This window comes from Miscanthus floridulus, chromosome 14 (genome assembly GCF_019320115.1).
Source record: "Miscanthus floridulus cultivar M001 chromosome 14, ASM1932011v1, whole genome shotgun sequence".
NCBI classification, from domain to species: domain Eukaryota; kingdom Viridiplantae; phylum Streptophyta; class Magnoliopsida; order Poales; family Poaceae; genus Miscanthus; species Miscanthus floridulus.
Window position 1 is genome coordinate 67,415,023 of NC_089593.1, and position 25,065 is coordinate 67,440,087.

At 40.7% G+C, this 25,065-nt stretch overlaps 3 protein-coding genes across 5 annotated transcripts; 2 read left to right on the top strand and 1 right to left on the bottom strand.

Annotated features, from left to right (window-relative positions):
- The first annotated feature begins 2,187 nt into the window (after window positions 1–2,187).
- On the top strand, window positions 2,188–4,969 carry LOC136506162 (B3 domain-containing protein Os12g0592300-like). Its single transcript, XM_066501276.1, has 5 exons — window positions 2,188–2,247; window positions 2,352–2,471; window positions 3,126–3,564; window positions 3,769–3,998; window positions 4,537–4,969. Exons 1-5 carry the CDS (start codon window positions 2,221–2,223, stop codon window positions 4,810–4,812), a joined length of 1,092 nt encoding a protein of 363 aa, XP_066357373.1. The 5' UTR covers window positions 2,188–2,220; the 3' UTR covers window positions 4,813–4,969.
- A 1,004-nt stretch (window positions 4,970–5,973) lies between these two features.
- LOC136502718 (B3 domain-containing protein Os12g0592300-like) lies at window positions 5,974–8,404 on the top strand. Its single transcript, XM_066497959.1, has 5 exons — window positions 5,974–6,006; window positions 6,111–6,233; window positions 6,806–7,232; window positions 7,365–7,609; window positions 7,940–8,404. Exons 1-5 carry the CDS (start codon window positions 5,974–5,976, stop codon window positions 8,213–8,215), a joined length of 1,104 nt encoding a protein of 367 aa, XP_066354056.1. The 3' UTR covers window positions 8,216–8,404.
- A 154-nt stretch (window positions 8,405–8,558) lies between these two features.
- Window positions 8,559–11,703, bottom strand: LOC136505865 (uncharacterized). Of its 3 annotated transcripts, none has more exons than XR_010771339.1 (4): window positions 11,459–11,703; window positions 11,255–11,361; window positions 10,211–10,290; window positions 8,559–8,921 (listed from the first exon to the last, which is right to left on the bottom strand). XR_010771339.1 is itself a non-coding variant. In XM_066501000.1 (4 exons), exons 1-3 carry the CDS (start codon window positions 11,620–11,622, stop codon window positions 10,746–10,748), a joined length of 291 nt encoding a protein of 96 aa, XP_066357097.1. In that variant the 5' UTR covers window positions 11,623–11,703; the 3' UTR covers window positions 8,561–8,921; window positions 10,699–10,745. The 3 variants fall into 3 exon arrangements, 2 of the variants coding, with proteins under 2 accessions (XP_066357097.1, XP_066357098.1); XM_066501000.1 differs by lacking the exon at window positions 10,211–10,290 and adding an exon at window positions 10,699–10,765 and having other exon boundaries at window positions 8,561–8,921; XM_066501001.1 differs by lacking the exon at window positions 10,211–10,290 and having other exon boundaries at window positions 8,562–8,921.
- Window positions 11,704–25,065: the final 13,362 nt, after the last annotated feature.

Consider the following 25,065-nt stretch of genomic DNA (forward strand, 5'->3'; position numbering starts at 1 on the left):
TGTTGGTCGCGTTGAGACGGTGAGGAGAACGTTGGAGATCAAGAGTTCTTCGACGACCAGCAGGACCAGCAAGGGTTTGTGAACCAAGGCAAGTATAGCATGGGCCTACCTTAATGTCGTATTTACTTTAATCATTTACTCATGTGCATGTGTCTAATTTTGATAACCATAAGGACATTCTAGTCATTTGATGACTTGTTCCCTTGACTCCTATGGGTTAATTGCATATGGGTAGATTGCTAGTGCTCTAACTGAACATGATCTACATGATGATGAATGGTTTTATAGAACTAAAAGTATAACATGATTTATAACAACTGATCCATAGGGCGAAGGTGCAAATGACTTTTGATCATGTTGCTCCTGGCCCTCCATAAGAACTTATCTGTCGACAAAAGCTGGGACTGACAGTGCAACCGTGAGAGTCATATGGCTCTGACTTTAGCTCAGTAATAGGACATTTTCTAGCTTGTTAGAGGTTACCTTTATGGCGCAAGAGGGGCTTGCCATGTTGGGTATAGGGCTGCCTCTGTTCCTATGTGTATAGCCACGATGGATATGTGCCATAGAAAAGGGGGTTCCTACATCTGTCTGCCGAGGAAACCTAGCGGCCCTAACTTGTTAGAGAAACCTATGAAATGGCTTCATAGTGTACCCTGCCCGCTCACCTTGGCAGTGACATGGGAGTAATTAACCCGGGCATATGAGAATCACGACTCGTGGTGAATGTGCACCACCTCTGCAGAGGGTTACAAACTGTTATAACAGCTGTGCTCACGGTCACGAGCGGCCCGGAAAACTCATAGAATAATTGGTTACTCAATGATGTTCATTTGTGATGGTTTATGATAATATGATCCAAATGATGCTGATATTTGATTAAGGGGGTTCAAATGGGAGCTTAAGCATAACTTGATTAAACTTGATAATAAAATCTGGACTTACTAAAAGTGCTAACTGCAGTAAACCAGTGTCGTCCTTTTTGAGCTACATAACCCCATGTTATCTTGTTAAGTACGGGAAGTACTTACGCTTGTTTATTTCTTTATTTGGACAAAAATCCTGGATGGGTGACAGATGACAATGGGTATGAGGAATTTTCTGAGGATTATTAGGCTTGTGGTCAACCAGTTAACCTTCCCTATGATGAAGTCCCACAAGAGAGTTATCTTTTTATATTCCGCTGTGTGATGTCAGACTAAGTTATATTATGGTTCTTGATGTAAGAGACACCGTGATGATACTTTATGTAATTTGTCAACATGTGTGTGTGATTGATCCCTGGGCACACATGAGTTAGTGCATTCAATTTTATCCTTAAAATTGGGTGTGACAGTTTTATCTATTTCTAGACATATATTGCAATCGTTTTTATCTAGATATTGCATATGTTTTTACACATATGTTGCAACAGTATGTTTTAAATGTTTCAGCTGTTTCAATTTTATGTTGCAGTTAGTGTTTTTTTTATGTTGCAATTGTTTTATCTGAATGTCTCATATGTCCTAAATGTTTCATCTGTTTCAAATGTACGTTGCATTCGAGTGTTTCATGTTGCAAGTGCAGACCGCGGGCATTAGTGTCCATGAGGGCGGTAGGGCCAAGCCGCAGCCACCGATGTGCAGGCCGCCACCGGCGGTGTGGAGAGTAGACACAGGCTCCGCGGTGCTGTTGTGGAAGAGGCGGGGCGAGTCTTCCGGCGGCCTGGATGAGACAAGCGCCGCAACGCCGTGGGCTGTAGATCTGAAGCGGACAGTTCAGATGCGAGCGTAGGAAATGGAGCTAACACGAGCAACGCGCAAATCCGAGCGGATAGGGCGGGGCAGCCGCGGGCGTCCAGACGCTAGTGCTGCAGTTATCCAAATTTTACCAAAATTTAAAGTAAATAGTATTCACATTTATGTCTCCAAACCAGTATATTAAGAAAAATATATTTCATAATAAATCTAATTATATTTATTTTATATCATTAGTATTTGTATTATTTGATATAAATTTGGTTAAATTTAAAAATATCTGGGTTTATCGAAACGCGAGAATTGCATTCGGATGGAGGGAGTAAGTAAAATATTGTGCAATGGTGAACCTTCCGCGGTGGCCCACGTCACAGTGACAGGGGTCTACGAGCTCCTGGTCCACCCTCATGTACTATACTGTTCTTGGCGGTGTCAACTTCGAGAAGACAGGGGCAGCTTCACCTCGGAAGCTCAGACTCGCAGGATGCAACAAGAACATACCCGAGCTTCAGTAACCCTCTCTCTCTCTCTCTCTCTCTCTCTCTCTCTGCGTATAATCCTGCCAAATATCTGTGCTGTGACACTGACAGTGTTTGTGTGACTGCGTTTTGGCAGATGGTTGAGAAGGGGTGTGAGAGATGCAGGGAATGGAAGGAGCACTACTACTGGGAGCACATGGATGTGAGCAAGATCCGCTTCTTCAAGCTCATGACTGGGGATTTCGCCCGGGGCATTGTAAGTTTCTAACTGTCCAAAGCCCACTGTTCTTTGTTCTTTGTTCCGGCGAATATCCCACTGCCATGTGAAGTCAATACTAGTGTTCGTTTTCTATAAATGTTGGTCTAGAAAACATGCTGTTAAACTTTTACAAAAGTTTTGTTTGTGCTGACCACTATTGAGCTATCCCTGTAAAAGTGTAAAGGAGATATGTTACAGCAAGGAGCTTAAGCAGGAAAAGGAGTAAAGGTCAAAGGACACAAGCTTTAAATCTCATGTCTGGATCTAAATATGAATCTTACATTCGCAAAAAAAAAAAATTAATCTTACCTAGGAGCACCTATTATGTGGCAGATATGCTGTAAGTAACATAAGTGTGATCTTAATCTTATGTCCACTTGCCAAGTTTAAAGTTTCTTTATCAAAAAAAAAATACTGGCAGGAACTCTACCGTGCATAATAACTGAAAGCAAATTCTCTTCTACTACTCTGCATTATTATAGTACAAGAAAATTTGCTAAAGTTATTTTGAAGATATTTTGTTCTTCTTTAGGGATCAAGATTACTATTTTTAGCTGATTATGAAGCGATATTTGCCCTGTTACTACATTATCATCATCTGAAAATTAACTTTATAAGCAAAGAGTTGTCACTCATCTGCTTTCATCTTAGAGGATACCGGACAAGTTTGCAAAGAATTTCAAGGGACAGATCACAGAAGAGGTTCAGCTGAAATCACCTAGTAGTGCTGAAACATGGCACATCGGTGTAGAGAAGCATGGTGATGAGCTGCTCTTCATGTCAGGATGGAAGGATTTTGCCAAGGCTCATGAACTGCAGGAGAATGATCTCGTGCTCTTCACTTGCAGTGGAAACTCTTCCTTTGAGGTCCTAGTCTTCGAAGCGAGTGGCTGTGAGAAAGTGTCTTCCCTGTTTGGCAATGGAATTGGTCCTGATATGTGCAAACAATTCAATGATATAGTGGGTCAACATGGTGAGCATCACTCTGTGACTGTGAGCGATTCTGAGGATACCATTGCGCCGTCGCAGCTGGTTGGATCCCCTCACAACGCTTCTCCTTTGAAGGAACCCAGTGGGAAGGCTAGACCAAGTGAGTAAAAGTACTATAAGTTTGCAGTGCAACACTAGGCATTGTTTGTTCTGAATAAATTAGTACATGGAATGTCTTAATATGTTTATCTTTCAAGGTAGTATATAAATAATATACCTGAAACTATGCATCATCAATACTGTTGGAGTTGATCATTTTCAGTATATATAAAACAATATACATAATGTAGATCTTTCTTGTCAGGTGAATATGAATCACCAAATGCCAACAACTTTATTGTCAAGCATGTGGCAACTGGCGAAGAGGATAGTGATGATGGATATGCTAACTCTAACTACTACTCGAAGTTTGCCAATCGACTAAGAGATGAGGAAAAGGAGGAAATAATAGGTTTGGCTTCCATCCGACCAAACAATCCTGTATTTGTGACAGTTCTGATGAAAAACCATGTTCAGCGCAGAAACAACCATCTGGTGAGTTTATTCATATAGCTAAAGAAAATGAAAATGATTGAATATTTAATTTATTTATTTACTTTTGAAACGAATTGAATATTTAATTTAGGCATGTGAGATCTTTGTAAGTTAGGTTTTGATTTGTTAATAGGTACTACAAAAAAGCTTTCCTCTTTCAAATGTTGATATTATGGTGGAAATTTGCTGGCAGACACTCAAATGGTGCTCTGTTTTTATATCTGAAGGTACCAAATGGTAGCTATTTCTGTAGTCTGTGTCCTGCCAATCTGACAATGTCCAATACTGAAAACACTCAGCTGCCTAAAAGCAGCTAACTGTATATACCAAGGAATGAATATAACCAACCCTAACATTCTGCTTTTAAGGAAAATTAAATCTCACAGTAGTGTTTATATTACCTCATATATTGATGGTGGTACCTTCATCTCCACACTAGAATTCTGTGAATATCAGTTTAAAAAAAAAGAATTATGTGAATATCTTCATATTATACTCTTTCCGATACAATGTTAAACTAGCTGATTTTATTGCACAGGTCATCCCAAGTAAATTTGCTGCTGATCATCTTGGGGAAAGAGCACATGATATCATACTTCGTAGGCCAAATAGGAAAGAGAAATGGCTTGTCAGCTACTATTACTCATGCCGCACCCGGTGTTTCCACAACTTACCGTTGTTTAAGTTTATGAGCGAAAACAGGCTTCGTGAGGGTGACATCTGCGTCTTCGAGCTGATGAAAGGCAAAAGGAGAGTGACGATGACTGTCCATGCCATCAGAAAGGCCAATGACCGGTTTATTCTGGTAGGCTAATCTGATGTAGTGCACTTGTACTGTTGTAGTTTCTGCAGTATGTACTATGCAGGGGGTAGCATTGTGAACTGAAACTGGAAGTGCCTAGTGATGCTTGCAAGGAATGCAAGTGTAATTTTGTATCATGTCGTGATCAGCAGTATGGCAACTAGAACAAGGTGTGGCCTATGTAATGTAAATGTTTCTAAGCAAATGTTACCCTTGGCTTATGCTTTTGTGCCTGGTTCAGATCTCCCATCTGGTGCAGTGCTTTTTAGATCTTCACGTGTTGTTTCAGGGACGTCTCAAAAAAAAATGTTGTTTCAGGGAGGGGGCAGTTTCTATGTTAAGTGGAAGCTTGTATAGTAGCACTTGCAGAGTTGCAGTGATATGCCTCCCATGCATTGTTGTGGCCTCTGTTTCCTTCATATGATGAATTGTGATGTGATGTGTACAGCTGTTGAAGTTCTGAAACAGTGACATGGTATGTGCTGGCACTGTGAAGTTGCTGCTAAGGTAGTGGGTCTCAGCTCAGATTTTGGAAGTTGGAGCCTGATCTCTTCAGTAATGTTGTGTGATAAATAAGCCAAATATAAGACTCCGATCATGCAATTATCTGAAATCATACTGATCTTGCTTGATTCTTGTTTGAGACAATCAGATTGTGACGACCTAGTTCTTGGAATAATTGTGTGATGCATGCTAGCAGCTAACGGTCTGCTCGCTGGTTAGTTTCTGGGCCGATAAGTCTGGCTGATGCTGGTTTATTGTGAAAGAAAAACACTGTTGACTCGCTGATAAGCCATGGCTAAAACCAACAAGCAAGTGGCTGTAAAACAGATGTCTGTCCCCCCTATACGAATTAGCAAAGGAAACAAGTTTTCGTTCACTGCCCGCCTCATTCCCAAGTGCCAACTTTACCTTTCCCCAAGATGAGGCAAACAACATTCTAGTGTTCACCGCCCAAACAATAAAAAGAAAGGATCCTAGTGCATCATCTACCCTGACCCCAGTTGGCAGTGACCAAGATCCATGAACAACTGTTCTACCAGCCTCTAGCCAGGCATATGTCCAATCTCACAGTAAAAGCTAGTAACAACTCCACCGCTCAAAAACTAGTAACAGCTCCTCTCACCTCCATAAAAACACCCCCTCGTTAACATCAAGGTGAACGGAGCCACTATGCAGCTTACCAGAGATTGCAGGATGAACAAGGTAAGAACTCTCGCCATACTTCCTTCTATGATTTCCAACAGATATTTAGCCAGACAAACTTTGGAAGATGTATGCTGTGACAATGTTGTGTGGTTGCATGGCAGATGGCCCCCCATCTGAGGTGTAAGAGCTGCAGGAAATGGCAAGATCACTGCTACCAGGAGCACATGGCGAGGGAGAGGGTGAGTTTCTTCAAGCTCATGACCGGAGATTTTGCGCAGGGCATTGTAAGTATCCACTATCCTGCCAAATTCTTCATGGTTTCGTCATTTAGCTATGAAAGATTGTGGTTGTGTTGAGAGCTTGTGTGCTGGTTTGTTACTGGACAAGTGTTACAGAGAGGGAAAGTAGGCAATAGAAAGGACATACTACCTCTGTCCCAGAAAACGACTTGATGTTCTTGGATTGCCCAAGTCAAACTATCCTAAGTTTGACTATTTGAGAAATATACACTTATGAGATGAAATAGGTATACTACGAAAATATATTCTATGGCAAACCTAATGGTATGAATTTGGTATTATAAATACTGATACTTTTATAGTAAATTTGGTTAAACATACGAGTTATTACTCCCAAGGATATATGAGCCTTCTTATATAAGAAAAAAGGGGGAAACATTTGTTTATATGACAGTTATCAATAGTTTGCATTTGTCACTGATTTTTTTTTACTGAGATCATTTAAGCTACTGATTGCACGTGCAGTTCTTTATATCAGAGACACATAATCAAATCATCTGCACCATTATCCTCTAAAGGTAACAGTATGACATGTCTCCTGTTTTTTATCTTATTAGAGCATACCGGAGAAGTTTGTGAGCAATTTAAATGGGCAGATCACCGAAGTGTTCAACCTGAAAGCACCCAGTGGCGAAACATGGCTTGTCGACGTCACAAAGAATGCGGATGAGCTGCTCTTAACGTCAGGATGGAATGATTTTGCCAGAGCACATGAGCTGCAAGAGAATGACCTTGTGATCTTCACATACAGTGGCAACTACTCCTTTGATGTCCTGATCTTGGACTCAAGTGGCTGCGAGAAGGTGTCTTGTTTCTTCACCACTAAGAAGGATCCTTGCATGCACAAGCATTTCGATGGCAGAGTGTATCAACAAGCTGAACACCGCATGCTTAGTGATTCTGATGACTTAGGAATGCCGTTGCGCCTCATCGCGTCCCAACACAGGACCTCTACTTCAAAGAAGGGTGGCAAGACTAAACCAAGTAAGTAGAGTACAAATTTGCTTCAGTTGTTAAATTCGTATACATATCTCATGTACAAATTACAATCAGTGATGTGTTTTGCTCGCCCATGCTCAAATGCAAGTTTATATAAATAACGCACACTTTTGACAGGGAAAGAGCCTGAATCTCCGATCAATAGCAATTACCATATCAAGCAAGAGGCGATGAGCGATGAAGAGCAGAGCGACGAAGACAGGCTTGCCGATTCCAGCTACTACTATTACTCAAAGTCTGCCAACATCCTAACTGGTGGTGAACGGGATCAAATATTCAGTTTGGCTTCAATTCAACCAGGCAATCCAGCATTTGTGGCTGTCCTGCTGAAGTCCCATGTTGGGTACAAGAACAACATGCTGGTCAGTTCACATATTTTTGTGTACCTTCTTCTCTGCTGATCTGAAGCTCCATACAAATTTCCGTGTAGTGTGGCCATTTGATTTGATAGGAAATAGAATAGTTTCCTTGGTCACTCATCTTATGACTGCCTACCCAAATATTACAAATAAGTGATAAACTAATTTTGTCGTAAACCCTAATTTTTTACTTCCATTTACCAATCTGTAGTAGTAATTAGTAGCATTAATTGTGTGTGACAGTATGAGTAGTGTTTCCAATATTTGTTTCAGTGTTAACTATGCACTGTGCAGCAAGGGCTGACCTAGTTGTGCTTGGTAATTGCAATGCAGACCATCAACCATGGATTTGCAGCAGAGCACCTTGAGGGGAGATCCCATGAGATCCTGCTCCTCAGGCCAAACAGGAAAGAGAAGTGGTATGTCAAGTACTACCACGCCAGCCACACCAGAGGCTTCAACTGCTGCCGCTGGGTCAAGTTCGTCCGAGACAACAGGTTGCACAAGGACCACATCTGCGTCTTTGAGCTGATGAAACGCGCCAAGAGAACGACGATGGTTGTCCATGTCCTCAGGAAGGTTGATGGGAGGCTTATGCTGGTGGCCTAAGTTCATGTGTCTAGTTCGCTATGTATCATGTGATGCACAAGTGTTGTGCAGTTGCTATGTACCATGATGCAAGTGTTGTGCTATATGTATCATGTATGTACACGTATGTGCCACTCACTGGAAAACCTGAACTCCAAGTAAGCACTGCTACCCTGCTATGAAGCTATATATATGGCTATGGCTACTAGAAATGTGAGATGTGTGGATGTTTCTAAGCAAATGGTGCCATAATTCGTCACTCATGCACAAAAATACTATATAGACATAAGAGACCATTACAGAGGCAGTAATCAATATGACGATATGAGACGGTAGGTGCATCTCTAACATTCAGGAGAAGTACAACACAGATTAAGGATTTGTGTCATCACCAATGATTTCAAAAATGACAAATGAAAATTAAGTTAACACCTCATGCAAGTCACCAAGGTAACACTATCATTTAACTCAGGTCAACTGAAATTTGACACCAAAGAATCTTTGCAGATGGTAGTATAATCACTTACCAAAAAGGGGAAGATAAATCCATGTGCACAAACCATGCCATGTATTATTTCAGTATATTCTAAGATCCTAACGAGGAAAATGGCTATTGCTGGGTAAATTCTTCTAACTTTGCAGTGGAAGAAATGCCATAATAGCTTTTCCCAAAAGACACATCTTTATCCTTTCCAAAGGATGGGATCAACGCAACAACTTCAAGTACCTGCAAAATAGCAACAGTATATGGTAAGCAAAGGCTTGGGAAATTTAAAGCTCACTGCAATATGAGACATCAAGAACAATGATCGGACAAATCTGGGAAAAAAAACTTCCTGCCACAAATATTAAAAAAAAAGAAACATCAAGGGGAGCCTTGATCAGGGCACACAGCAAAGATAAGAAATGAAGATAACATGCTTGGTGGCCCCACATTTGACCAATCACAAAAAAGTACCGCACTGTCAAAATCAAATACTAACCCCAAATACACAGCAAATTAGAAAATGAACTTGGGCCCTGTTTAGTTGCACCCCAAAATGCCAAAATTTTCAAGATTCCCCGTCACATCGAATCTTTGGATGCATGCATGAAGCATTAAATGTAAATAAAAAATAAAACTAATTACACAGTTTAGATGAAATCCACGAGACGAATCTTTTAAGCCTAATTAGACTATGATTGAACACTAATTGCCAAATAACAACGAAAACGCTACAGTAGCGTTTTGCCAAAAATTTTGGCATCCAAACTGGCCCTTGTTATCCCCACATTTAACCAATCATGAAAAAGTACTACAATGACAAAATCAATACTAACCCCAAATAGACGGCAAGTTAGAAAATGAATCCAAGAACTATGAGAACTGAAACTCTTTAAGTAGTAAGTGTTATGTGACAGTCATAGAAAACATTTGGATTGGTAGTGCCAACTGCCAAGTGATCAAAAGTGTAAACAATGAACCACAGAAATTCTGAATACACTCATTATTCTTACTGATTGGGAAGTATGGAAACATAGGAACAATTGCATTTTTTTATGGAGCTGTCGCTAGTGTAGTTTGGTGGGGTGAGATCAGTGGAGTAGGAAGGGGCCCTGTGGCAAGCTGCAGGCTCTGGAAGCTGCTGCCTGGATACAAAAACTTGATGCATAGTGCAGTGCATCTGTTTTTTTTTTCTACCATGTAATGTTTGAACTGATTCCTATGGGCTGGTGTTTTGTATTCCTTTTCTTGTACTATAATGAAATGAATCTTGTACTACAATGATATGAAGAAAATAGAGGGGGGTAGGAAAGACCATTCTCTAGCTGGAAAAATGATTTTTTCAAACAAAAAGTAATTGATATCAAATCAAACAGATAATAAGAATCATAGATCATGTCAATTATATGGGGTTGATACTGCAGGAATATTTTCTAACATTAAAACCTGCTAAATGTTTCACAATGAATTACTAATAGGTCCAGTTCTGCTGAATTTCGGTTTAGGATGAATGAGAAAAAAATCAGTATTACCAAAGGAGTACATGCTTCAAACCAGCACCTTTGGCAGGCTCTACAATGGCCTCTCTTGCATCACCCATCTTTTCCGTTTCCTAACAAATCCCAACCGTACCCACAATCAACTAAAGTTTCAATATTGTGCAAAAATGTTTCTCTAGGTAGTGTATTTGAACAGTTGTACAATGTAGCCAATTTAGTTAAAGAAAATATAGCATTAAAAAAACTGACTATAGGTAAATGTACATCATTATACGATTTTCATGCTTCAAAAATGATGGTAAGAAGTAAGAACACAGCACACAAAGGCTGGTGATGAATCAAAACACCAGCAATGCATTCAAGCATTAGTGTGCTACGGCTGACAGCGAAGGCCAGACACTGCATATTTACAAGTTTACTTTATTGTTCCGAAACAATTCCAAACTCACAACTAATCAATTATACTTGTGTAATTCAATATTCAAGGGGAAATGGGGAAAGAATGTGAAAAGGGGACCTACATCATTCTAGGACGGAAGGTCCCCATCAAGTTGTGCAGCCTCCAACATCAACCATCTTTTCCACTCCCTATAAAATCCCAATTTTAAGCTCCACTCAACTTTGTTAAGAGTAGAAAATACAGCGTACATCACATATAGCCCCTAGCGCTCCCCTCAACTTTGTTAAGAGTAGAAAATAAAGCGTGCATCACATATAGCCCCTAGCGCACCCTGCATTGCTTGAAATTGCACCTTTTTACAGCAGTAGGTAAGAGTTTGTACTAGGTACTGGTTTCATGATATACTAATACCTATTAATGAACAATAGAACTAGGCTCACTCGAAACTACAACCGCATTTCATTTATAAGCCTCACTTGTTTGAACCATGAAACGAGTGAATGGCAAAATGCATCTACGACATACATCCATTCAGTGTCCCAAGTGAACTTCGCAGGCGACACACATTCGCAACAACGATCACAAATCAGAATTATATTATATATAAAAAAAACATTGGATGGCATCACATGTAGCAGCACGACTTTAGATGGCACAAGAGCGGGGAAGTAACGTACCCTGGGAGAGCTCGCAGCACGCCCGCGCGCTGGCACCGGGGTGCGCCGTGAGACGCGCCATCACCGAGGCCACCGTCACCGGGGATCCCATCATCGCCGCCAGAGGCCTGCAAAAACCACACCCCGATCCCATCTACCGTGTCAGATCACCACCGTCCCTCATGGCTCCACGGGGAAGTAGGCACGTTGGATTGGATCGCTTACCGCGCGGAGGGGAGCGGGGAGGAGGAGGTGGCGAAGGCGGACGGGACGCGGCGGCGCGGGGCCGCGAACGGTCGCGGGGCGTGGAGGCGTGCGGCCGCGGGCACCGCGGCCGGGCGGCGGACGGCGGCGAGGACGGCCCGGGTGGCGGGGCCGCGCCACGCCATGGCTGGCTAGGGTTTCGTCGACGGAGGGGAAATGGGAGGAGGAGGAGGAGGAGATGGCGGCGGCGGCGGGCAGGGTATAGGGTTTTTATTCAGCAGCTCTGCCTTGTTGAAGAGGAAGAGGAGAGAGGAGTCGTGGGCCGGATTCTGCGCCACTTGGGCCCGTCAGTGGTTAGAAATGGGCTTTTGCTAAGGAGACGAGCGGCGGTTTCGCCTTTCGCAACAAGCTCTCTCTGAAGCTCAACGATATCGGTTCCTGCACTTCAGGATTTAGGAAAACAATAATCAAGATAGACACGAATTCTATCTTGATTGATTATCATCACAATCACAAATATAAATTTATATAAATTCACGTATAGGTACGTCATCAAACCATTTTTAACTTCAGCCATCGTTGTCCAAAAAAATTACTCCTTCAGTTCCAAATTATAAGTCGCTTTGATTTTTTTACATATAATTTATTATGTATCTAGACATATATTATATTTATATCTAGATACATAGTAAAACAGATATACCAAAAAGTTTAAGTGACATATAATTTGGAACGAAGGGCGTATATAGATTGGCATTACCGTCGTTACGAAAAGTACTTTTGTAACATAGTATAGCTCTTTTCATGAAGAATAAAATGCATATTTCTTATAAATATTTTTTAAAAAATGAACTCGCACAAGGACACTCATATTTATGGTCATAAAAAGTACATGCTATAGTATAGTAGTTATTACTTCGATAATCCTAATTTGTCTCATTGTTTGCGCCAAACGGGGGAATAATAGGCTTGGATTACCCCAGTCCCCATGCCATGATCCATAACTTGTTTTGCGAGACCTAGTTTAGTCATAGACGCTCATATACACGAGCGCACACTTAAATCTATGAACGTACGCACATCCTACTTCCATGAGCACCTTCGTAGGACTAAACTAGATTGGCAAATTTTGAGATTAACAAATCACCACTAAAAGAAGAATAGCACCGCCAAAGGCACATGGCCTAGCCTATTGTCCTTCCTGCTGGGAAATAAAACTCCTCACAATTTTAGTATGCTTCGAAAATCCAAATGGGAGGATTTTTTTCTGATTCGTCCTTGAATTTTATATAGGTCTTACATGTTATAGTTGGAGTAGTTCAACGAATATACTTATGTATCAAGTAAAATGCTTTGACTAGTAACGCACCAGCTAAACATCCCGATATACATGTCTCATTACTACAAGCAAAATAATCCGAAGTAGTGCTGTAGAGAGAGAGAGAGAGAGAGAGAGAGAGAGAGAGAGAGAGAGAGAGAGAGAGAGAGAGAGAGAGAGAGAAGGCTCCAATTGTGCAGCTGTGATGCAATCCACGTCCATCCACAACATCAAAAGTGACAATTCATCACCACCACCAAGGCTCCAAGAGTATGCTTCCAATCAAGATGGAGCATCCTGTCTGGTGACATTGCATGCTCCCAAGGATTTATATATTTAGCTTCGCTTTTGTTCATTCATTCACTACTAGTGATCTTGTTCCATTTGCAACCCTATGGTGAAGCCCTCCATTATATTCTCTATCTCTGTGAGTCAATTTCCACTTGTTGCAGCATGTCCCACCTGGGGGTTGGCACATCCCTTTCTTCTTTTATTCCTTGTATATATGCAAGAGACCAAAAGCCCCAGCTAGCTAGCTAAGATAGAGTGCCCTTTTCAATCAAACCAAGCATTATTTATTCACCAAATGCATAGTGCATCTCAAAACTTATCCCCTAGCTAGCTACTGCGTCCATGCTCAACTCCTAATTGTTAGATTTGTTTGTTTCTTCCTCCCAAATGTTACAGAAGCAACAAGAAACTAGAGCATTGCATTGCGCTTAGCTTGTTTAATAGTACTTGTTCTTCCTCCCTCCCATCCTAAATATAAATTAATCATTTTCCCCTAAACGCACTTAATTAATAAGTCCATTTACAGCTTCAATGCACCCTTTAATTTTCTTTAGTTTTCCATGTCATTCCACCCCCATATAAATTTACCTTAATCAATGCGATGTACTTTTTTTGAATTTGTAGTATAAATGCATACCCTCACGTAAATGTACACACACATTCTACCTCTACAATGAGCACTTTTGGAAGACTGAGATGGCAAATTTCGAAATTAACAAAGTCACCACTAGCACCTCATTTATTGATAGGCACATCGCCTAGCACTGAAAGAATAGTGGATCTAGGAAAATACGAGCACCCGTGTTAAGTCGAAGACTTAAACCTAGGTGCTTCAGGTTTCACCATAAGAAATCTAACTAGGTAAGCTAAGCTCACTTCACACTCAATGCAGTATACTCCCTCTGTCCCAAAATAATTGATGTTTTTACCCCTTTATTACGTCTTGTTTTTACTCTAATATTGGGAGTTACTATGCGTATTGCTTGACATAAAACCAACAGTGGATTTGTTTCTGTCTTTTGTTGAATCTTTTCATGGCTCAATAGAAAATTTGATAAGCCAATGATTTTTTCCATGTTTGATAATACCATTTCTAGATAGCCGAATTTGGCTACATCCTTTGATAGTTTAGTGGTTAAAGAATGGTTGGCCAAAAACGATCTCCAACAATAGTTGGAATGGTAAAAAAGTAAACATCTCTCCAACTAATATCATGGCCCATCTTTTAAAATTCTACCAACTACTACGCCTTAACATATTTAGAAATTACAAATGACGCATAGCAATGACATTTATTTAATTTATGTTTAGAAAAGATAACTACAAATAAACAACTTGCAAGTGGGAACATTTTATTTTCCCAAGAGAACGTGTCAATGGCCTATTCGGGAGACCATTCCACATGTCCTAGAGCTCTATTAGCTTAGATGCCTAGCAATTGGTGTTGGCATATGCAAGGTTCTATATAATAAAAAAATACAAGTCCCTCCATTTCAATCATGTGGAATATTCCTCTCTACGACTCTACATCACCGCATGCTCCTGTCCCACACAAAATGCAATCCCAGTTAGCGAGCTAAAATATAGTCCAAATGGCATCACTGTCGTCCTTGGAGAAGAATGAGAGAAATCTAGAAATATATTATGGATGTATAATGATTCTTTTGAAAGGTAGCTATCCGTGTCTACTTCCTTCTAGACACTTAGTCATGGACAGCATATGTATATGCCTCACATATTCACCTTAATTATAACTTATATATAATTCAATTAGATTGGGTGGCCAAATTAAATTAAAGGAAGCTAATAAGATCGACAAAAAAAAAACCTGAAGAAACAGTAAAAAACATTTTGCACCTCGCCATATCGTGGTCGACGTTCTCCTATGCCGCCTGAAATGGAAAATGTGAAGTGGAGCAGGAGTGACTTTCACTCATGGTCTTAGTCGAAAGATGCCGAAACATAAATGTTTTGTAGGGACGGTTTGGCCAGCCGCCCCTACCAAACCGTCTCTATAAATCATGTATTTGTAGGGGTGGTTCTCAGGCCGTCCCTACAAATCGATTTGTAGGAGCGAATGTAGTACCAGCCGTCCCTATAATACCTGTTTGTAGGGGCGGATCAGTCTAGAACCGTCCCTACAGTATATTTTTTCGTCAAAAAAATCAAATTTGACCAGAACACTGTTTGTTTCAACGTATTTCATCCAGCGTTCGTGTTACCGAACGCCCCGCGACCAATGTTCCGCCGAACACCCCACGACTAACGTGAGCGAGGAAAGCGAGATAATCCCGCCGAACGTTCCGCGACCAACGTTCCGAACCGCGTTCGCTCAAGAGTATTATATAAATTACAAGCACAAGAGTATTATATAAACTACAATTACAAGTCCAATTCACAAGAATATATACAATCCATCATTAAATAGACATAATTCATAAGGTAAAACCAATGTCAAATTCCATACACATTGTTATCAACGTCCTAGAGCTAGCCTTTCGGTCTCACGAAGGTGTTGGTACTGAGGATTTCTACCTGTCAGACTCTCGGTCATGGTAGGTGCCTTTAACGTGTACAATCTGATCCAATATGAAGTTACAAAGGTCGCCGATGAGCTCTAAGAGTTGGTCATCCTTGTATAGGTCTCTTTTCATTTCTTTCTCTTCTTTCTACTATAAGAGAACAAGTTTCGGTTTAGTATTTCATACCATGTATGAAGTTTTTATACTACGGGTGAAGAGGTTCAAACTTACCCTTAAGGGGTGTCTCCTGTAGGCACCGGTGTTACTCATCATAGAACATACATAGTATCCATAATGTATACTCCCAGGCTTCTGCTTGGAGCACTGTGTGTGTTGCATATGGAAATGTTAAGTAATGCTTTTGACAGTCATGTAATGGAGTACTGAAGAAGTAAGTTACACTTATCGCACATAGTGTTTTTATAGCCAGCTTTTTCTTCCTTACTAGTTTATGCCTTCCGTGATGTTTAGTGACATAGAACCTAAATACCTCGTTCGAATTATTTAGGAAATACAACTTATTAGTATCCAAAAGTGAACGTTACAAGTATGTATACAAACATATAAGCTAATGAGGATTGTCGATATATATACGTCTTGAGAATCGATATGAAGTCTTTGTATCCCTATCTATTGAATCAAAGACCCATGCCATGCTCCTCCCAACATCGATGCCTATACAAATCCAGTGGTTGCTGCATGGATTTAATCATAGAACTAGATAAGCTCTTTTGCATCGAATAAAATATATCGAACAAAGCTTTAAGTATAGAGTTGAACTTACTCGAAGTTGTATGGTAGCCATATAGTAGTGCTGTTGGAGAATTTTGAAAGCCATGGCAATGTATGCTGCAACCTTAAGGGACTCTTCCCTTAGTTTCACCGTACGGATATGTTCTTTCTCCCGAAGGGTCTTTCCAACAGCTAGGTCTTTGGCATACAGTTTCCATTGTTTAGGGTAATTAAAATTTGTTTGTGCTATAGCTTGAGGGTCTATATACCCGGCTTTCACACTTAGCATTTGTTTGGCAATATGCACTTGCATTCTACAAATCACGGCATGGGTTAGTTACAACAAGATTCAAAGATTACATTCATATCATATCGGGAGGACAAGGACTTACAGGCACCATGTGTGAATTAGATTCATCTCTATTGCTCCAAGGTGAAAGCATGTATGCATGTCATTGAAGTCAAAGACAATTTTTTCGGCTAGGCTTCCAAATATGCCGGTGGGGAAGCATGCTTGTATGAGGTCTATGCTCATTGGTAGAACACGCAAGTACCAATCATGGAACCTTCTCATTCCAAGTGGTAGGCGCTAGATGTCCCGGTTTGGTAGGAAGGGCTTGCCTCTTTCATATGTTTTTGGGCAATCCTTTGACCATTTGATGGCATCAACATTTGGATATTGCTTTGTTGTTTGGTGGAGTTTGCTAGTGACGGCCTCCTCAGAACCCTGTGATGTGACTTTTTTAACTTGGTTCTCAGGCTTGAACTGGTCATGGGAATACCACTTGTGCACCGACGAGACGTCTTTCATCGAAACATAAACTGGTCTTATGGTGATTGGATGCTTCTTTCGAAGTTCCCATTCAGGCACGTCCTCGTCTTCTTATGCATCACCTTCTTCAGGAGGCACTCGTTGTTCATGTATCGGCTGTGCCTGTTGAGAAGACTGTGGCGTCTCATCATGCACTTGCTCAGTATGAATCAGAGAAGGTTGTGGCTTATCAGGCACATGCTCGCTAGGAGGCTGGGAAGAATGTGGCATCTCAGGAATGTGGTGGTCATGAGACAGTGAAAATATCTCCCCAACCTCAACAACTCGCTCCAAATTTGGGAGAGGGGGAGGCGACGAAGAAGCAGTCAATATAATGTCCCGTTTGTGCTAGAGGATGAACTGCCCCATTACGTCTCTGAGTAACACCAGCCCCTCAGGAGTTGCATAGTCTATCCTCCACTATATGAACTCGAACTTTATGGTATGCACCTCGACCCTAGTGTAGTCCGACGGTATCTTATTATTGTGGTGTAAGCCACTGGGAGGATGTGCCACACCCGTTGCCACCTCCATCATAATGTTCTATCGGTCGCTGAGAAACACCAAGGTGCACCTAGTTGGTTCCCGTATGCGATTGATAGGGGTTGTGGCTATAGTGGAACCTTAGCTGCTAGGAACTTTTGGAGGGCTGCCACTAATGCCAGTTGTCCCGGCGGCATCATTAATGTCTGTGGCTCCGTAGACAGTCCTTGTTCCTCCAACGCCTTTGCAACTAGAGCCTTTATTTGGAGCTCAAGATTAGTCTCCCAGACTCTGCCATGTTTCTTGTACATGTGCCTATCCACTTTGAATCCGTGCTTCCAGGTCATCTTTTTCCCTAGCCCCCTAGTGCGGCCTATGTGCTCCTTGTTTCCCAAGCCAAGGCTAAGCTCGTCCCTCTCTCTGGAAGGATTAAATGAGCCATTCTCCTTGTCTTCAATATATTTTAGTATCCTTGATACTGTCTCTTGGGTCTCCAGCTTATCAAACTTAAGATTACCGTCGGATGATTCTGTACTCCTCGCATATATTCAATTCCTTGAGCGTACCTTCAAATTCGTCACATCGATATTCCCATTAGCTGTGGCCTCTTCATCCATCTTCCTAAACTGCTCTTCCTTGGCATAGTAGCCATCGGGCCTAGATGATGGTGGTGTTTGTTCCTCTTCGCCAGCTCGGTGTTACGGGCATTGAGCTCCAATGCCTCCGGTGAAGTCTTCTGAGCCATTAGCTCATCCCATTGACTAGGAGTTATTTTGCCGAACTCATTGAAGGGAGTTAACCCCTTTTGGATATACTTCTTGTTCGGGTTTATCCCTACCTCCTCGTTTGGGTCAAAATCCTTGTCCAAATCTTCCTCCGTTGGCCTCCTTCTGGCTTCACGTGGGAAAGGATCCTTGGGACTTACATATCCCTCTTCTAAGTCATCATCATCATCATCCTCTTCTTCTTCGCCTTCAGCAGCCTCTCCTGCTCTTCCTTCTGCTCCCCCTTCCTCCTCGTCACACTACTCCTGAGTAAGCATCATTTCTAAATCCTTTTCTAACTTGTTATTGAACTGCTCCTAAGTAAGCTGGTCCTCTAGTGCTTGCTCCTCATAGGTTGGCTGCTCATCATACTCGGGGCATCGGGCTGCACTGTCTGGTGTCCGTGACATTATTTCACGCTTTATTCTAATAGATGCAAGAAAGTGTGCTTTAGGTATACAAGAAGGTATAAGAAATAAAAAGATCTATAAATCAAAGTAGTCCTATAAAACAACAATATATCAAAAAATAAGTAGTAGCAGTAGTAGAGGCCTCAGAAACATGTCAATCATCATTTGATCATGAACTTGGAGCATCAAGGCATCATGACAGAGAAGAGAGGAGAAGGTAATGTAGGGGCGGCTGCTAATGATGTCAAGTTCCTCACAAGTTCTTGATCATCAGCTCATATTCCATATAATGTATGGACTTAGACAATTTCATCATCGGCAAAATAAAGGAGAGGAGAGGAGAGGGGAGATTTGGCAAAAAAGCAACAACTGCTTAACAAACATAGAGAGGAAAAGGTATAAAAAAGCAGCTGCCGTTTCCCAAACATAGAGGATAGGAAAGGTGGCAAAAATAGAGGAGATGGGAGATTTGGCAAAAAAAAGCAGCAGCTACTTCCAAAAAAAGCAATAGCTGCCATACTGACTTTGCTCGATCACACATAAACATCATATGCCTAATATCACATTTATTATTTATTATGGCGTTGTCACAGCAAAGAGAGAGAAGAGAGAGAAGGTAAAGTCGCTCATTAACTGTAAAGCAGCAGCAACTGCTGTTTGGTTCAATTGAATGAATGTTGATGGGACCAAGGGGACCAAGCAAGCAAAGCTACTGAAGAACAGAACCAACAAAGGATCAGCTTGGGGTTGGGATCATAGAAGAATGGAGGGCGCAAAGGATCAGCTTGGGGTGCAACAGAGAGGGAGGTGCTCAATAGACAAGATGGTAGGGTGCGAGGCCACAAGTCGAGGTGAGCACCATACACACACTACTTGGGAAAAAGGATGCCTCAAGCAGGCTTAAGGTTCTTTAACCCAACAATCCTTGTGCCATAAATTCCACCATGGAAACAAAAAAGGATTCTCTAGAAACATAAATAACATATAGAGGACCTTGTTAGGACTATCTGCATAAACACAGCACAGATGATTTAGTGTTGCATGCTAGTACCACGAGAATAGTATTGCAGCATATCACATAACACATAAATGGCTATTTTGAAAAAAGTATAATGTGCAACAGCAGAAGGAAGGGAAATCAAACAAAATAAATCATATGATAAACCTAAGCAATTTCCTGCATAAGGAAAACTGATAAAATTCATGGCAAAAACTAGTTATTAACTGAACTGAGATGCAACACATCATGGCTCAAGTTATTAATTGAACTGAGAGCGCGTGCGGGTCGGCTTGTTCGGTGGTCGAGGTCGGAGAGGGAGCGCTGGTGGCGAGGACACCATCTAGAGCACGCGACCGAGCTGGCAGAGCTCAAACCCTAGCCCCCACTAAAGTCGTCAGAGCACACACACGGGCTGGTGAGGTCGGAGGTACAGGTCCCAGATAGGGCGGTGGTAGGGTGGCTGGCGCTGCGAGCTCAATCTGGCAAACCCCAGCCGCCTCGGCGGCCTGCGAAAAGGCGGTGATTGGGGAACGATGGATGGAGATGCAGTTAGGTGAGGATAGAGGAGGTCAGAGAAAGCGGTTGTAGGCCACGGAGACGGCAGCGGCAACAATGGGAGCGACGGAGAATAAATCAGCATCCTGCCGATGTCCGAGAGGAAGAAAGCGCCCAGGACTTAGAACGGTGGACGGAGCTCTTGCTTATATACCGTAGGTCATTTCTAGGGACGGTTCCTGATCCAGCCGCCCCTACAAATCGATTTGTAGGGGCGGTTCCTGAGTAAGCCGCCCATACAAATATTTTTAAATTTATTTTAATTAATAATTTTGTAATTTATATATAAAGAACACAACGTAAATTTATATAATACTTTTTTGATTATTCTATATATGTATAAATAAATATAAATATAAACAATTTTATGATATATATATACAGATATAATTTTATATTTTCTTCTTTACAAAAATAATATTTTAAATTTTTAAAATTTGAATTTCAAAAATACAAAGAGAATTTTAGGACACTAAATGACCTCAAGTAAAAATTTTGTAAACATCAAAGTTGTAGAACTCATCAAGATGTACAACTTATATTTTGGTCATCTTTTCATTTGACCATTCAAATTTTGAATTTCAATAGTTTAAATTTTGAATTTCAATAAATATCAACTTCAAATAAGATTTTGAAACCTTAAATGGTTTCAAATAAGAAAGTTATGAACATAAAAGTTGTTGAACTCATCACTATATACAACTTTTATTTTGGTCACTTATTCATGTGACAAAGTATTAGTAAACATTGTTCACAAATTCACATATGACTCATAGTTTCATGAACTATACGAGAGACATATTGATTTGTGAACAATGTTTACTATCACTTTGTCAGATGAAGAAATGATCAAAATAAAAGTTATAGATCTTGATGAGTTATACAACTTTGGTATTCATCACTTTTTCAGCTGAAATCATTTAATGGTTGAAAATCTCGTTAGAACTTGTCATTTTTTTAAATTTGAAAATTTGAATTGCTCAAACTTTGTCAAATGAAAAGAATGACCAAATCAATATAGTAACTTGATAGGGCATGATTTTAGAAAATTTTAGAAAAAAAATCATCACATTTGGAGTTAGTATGAGGGAGAAAGACTAGTTACAAAATTTACCCAGAGATTAAAAAGAAAAATAACAACTGTTCATGATGATCAATGATGAACAAGTGTGATTTCTTTTTTTAATCTGTGGCTCAAACTTGTAACTAGTTTTCTTCCTCATACTAACTCCAAATGTGATAGTTTTTTTCCTAAATTTTCTAAAATCATGCTCTATTATTTTAGTCTAGTCATCTATCTTTGTCACTAATTTTGAACAATTCAAATTTTGAATTTCAGAAAATGACAGTTGTTTTCAACTACTAAATGATTTTCTGTTGTAAAGGTGATGAATATAAAAGTTGTTGAACACATCACTATCAACAACTTTTATTTTGGTCATCTTTTTATTTGACAAAATTTAAACAGTTCAAATTTTAAATTTCAGAAAATGACAGCTTCAAATCTAATTTTCAACCACTAAATAATTTTAGCTGTAAAGGTGATGAATATAAAAGTTGTTGAACACATCACTATTAAAAGCATCTAGGCCCCTAGTTGGGTTTCGGTGATTAATGATAATACGAGATTACTGTGACTAACGTGTGTTTTGCAGATGCAATTAAGTTAGGTCATGGTAATGATAATTGATTGGGCAATCATGGTTGTCATGCCCCTACGATGGAAATTATTTCGGTTTTTAAAGGATGGAAGACAAGGTTAATGATGGACTAGTTCTAAGTGTCGTTTGGTGTTGAAGAGACACTTAGAGTAGTTTAGGACTTTGTTTTTCCTTTAGCCATACTATTAAGGGAGGTATAGACAGATAGCTTGACCTAGGTAAGTCTAGTGGGTTAGGTATGATGCACACTTGTTAAATCTAGCACTAGGTAGCTCCTAAAAGCCCTTAGATCAATTAGAGCAAACTTTATTCACATATGATTGCGAGTTGGAAGTGAATGGAGGGTCAAATATTGACCGGACACTGGCGCACAGTCCAGTCAGTTCATTGATCAAGATAAAATCATCTGGATGTGACTGGACGCTGAGTGAAATGTGATCGGACATTGGGTGCCAGAGTCCGATCAACTCTAGTAAGGTCCTAGAGAGGAAGAATCCTAATTGAACGCATCCGGTCAATGCTGATCGGACGCTGGTCAGGTTCTGGCTACTGACCGGACGCTGAGCGGTAAAGTGATCGGACAGTGGGTTCCAGAGTCTGGTCAACATCAATAAGGTTTCAGAGGGCGGTTTTTATGACCGGACACGTCCGGTCAGTGTCCAGTCACAACTTAACTGCTTAGAGGCGGGGAGAACTGACCAAAGTGTCCAATCACCCCGCAGTGGCACATAACGGTTCGTTTTGAATGATGGGTTATAAATACTTCCTGTATTCACTCAATGGATTACTTTTGCTCATTCCAACAGCTGAGAAACACCCTTAAGAGTGCCAAGAAGAGCAAGGTCCTAGTGAGGTGATTGAGATTTGAGAATCCAAGTGAGAGGCCTCATTAGTGAAAGTAAGAGTAGCAAAGTGTGCATCCACCCTTCTCATTAGGCTTGTCGTGGTCAAGTGAGAGTTCGTGCTTGTTACTCTTGGTGATCGCCATCACCTAGATGGCTTGGTGGTGATTGGAAGCTTGGTGATCATCCGATGGAGCTTGTGGATGACCCAACTCAAGTTGTGAGTGGTTGTGGGTGATTCACCGTGACAGAGTGTCGAAGAATCAACCCATAGAGAGCACTTGATCCTTGCACCGATAAAGGGGGAGCTACATCCTTGCACGGGTGTTCCAACGAGGACTAGTGGAGAGTGGCGACTCTCCGATACCTCGGCAAAATATTGCCGCGTTCCTCCTTCTCTCTTTACTTTGAGCAATTCAATTCTTTTTTTTATCGAAAAGACTACGGGGGAGATCCCCACAGTGAGCAACTTTTTAATTAATTTAAAATAGGAGAGAGGGTCTTACGTACAAATCTAGCTAAAAGCATCAAGCCAAACATAGAAGGTTGATCTAAGGTCATCCTTAAAATGAACAATTCAATTCTTTTCTTTACATTCATAGAATTGCCATACTAGAGTAGGATTAGAACATAGGTTGCTAAACTTTTATGCGGTAGAACAATACAAACACTTTCTAGGCACAAGGGGTGAAGTGGGCTAACCGTAGGGTTTAATTATTGCAAAGAATTTTAGAATTAGCCCAATTCACCCCTCTCTTGGGCATCTTGATCCTTTCAATTGGTATCAGAGCCTCGTGCTCACATATTTAGGCTTAACCATCTAGAGAAAGATGTCTCACGGGGATGGACCTCCTCCTATCTTTGAGGGGGATGATTTTTCTTATTGGAAAATCCACATGGAGGCATATTTAGAAGCTCTAGATGTTGGAATACTTAGAGTCGCCTCACAAGGATTCCCAAAACCTTGGGATCCCACGCACCTTCAAGGCGATGAAGTGAACTATGATAAATGGAATGCAAAGGCTCAAAACACCATCTTTAGAAGCCTTTGCAAAGATGTGTTTAACCGGGTGAGGAACCACAAGGATGCCATGCACTATGGTCGGACATTTGTGCGCTCCATGAGGGAACTAAGAGCGAGCATGAGGAATGCTATCATCTCATAATGAAAAAGCTTAATTCTTTTGAGATGCTTCCTAAAGAGAGTGCTAATGAAATGTACTTATGCTTGAATGTTCTTGTAGAGGAAGTCAATGGGCTTGGACTTACTCAAATGCAACCATCTGATGTTATGAGAAAAATTTTGAGTGTCCTCCCCATTGATAAGTATGGGCATATTGTGACCGTGCTTTATCAAGATGATCTTTCCACCGCTACACTGACTCAAATCTTAGGAAAGATTAATGCACATGAGATGTACATGCACATCACACCACAAGATGGTTCATCCTCTACCAAAAAGAAAGATAAAGACTTAGCATTCAAGGCTAGCCAAGAGAAGGGCAAAGCAAGAATTCAGTATGAGAGCTCAAGTGATGATGAAGCTCATGATGCAAGTCTTGCTCTCATGGTGAGAAGAACCGCCAAGATGCTAAAGAAGCTCAACAAGAGTGACTTCAAGTTCGATGGCAAGAAAAAGAAGTTCTTCACTAGCATAAGAAGGAAGCCAATCTCCAAGATGAATTGCTACAATTATGGAGAACTTGGTTATCTAGCACATCAATGCACCAAACCCAAGAAAGATAAGTACAAGAACAAGTACAAGGGCAAGAAAGATGACTCAAGTAATGAAGATGAAGATGAGAAGAATAAAAACAAGTCATACAAGAAGAAGGATGGCAAAAAGAAAGACTTCCACAAGAAGAAGAAAAATGGAAAGGCATATATCATCGGTGATTGGCTCATGGATATCGATTCATCAAGTTGCTCATCCGATGATGATAGTGATAATGAGAAGGTGGCTGCAATTATGATTGACTCTTCATCATCTTCACCGACATCACCGCCATCATCCTCTACACACCTATGCCTTATGGCCAAGGGTGAACAGAAGGTACCAAATGATGATGATAGTAGTGGTGATGATCATGCTAACAATGATAATAGTGATAGTGATAGTGATGATGATGAATATGAATCACCTTCATATGATGATCTTGTTAAATTACTAAATCAATATACTAAGATCATTAGAAAGACTTGAGCTAAGAATGACAAGCTAGAAGCTAAGAATGATTCT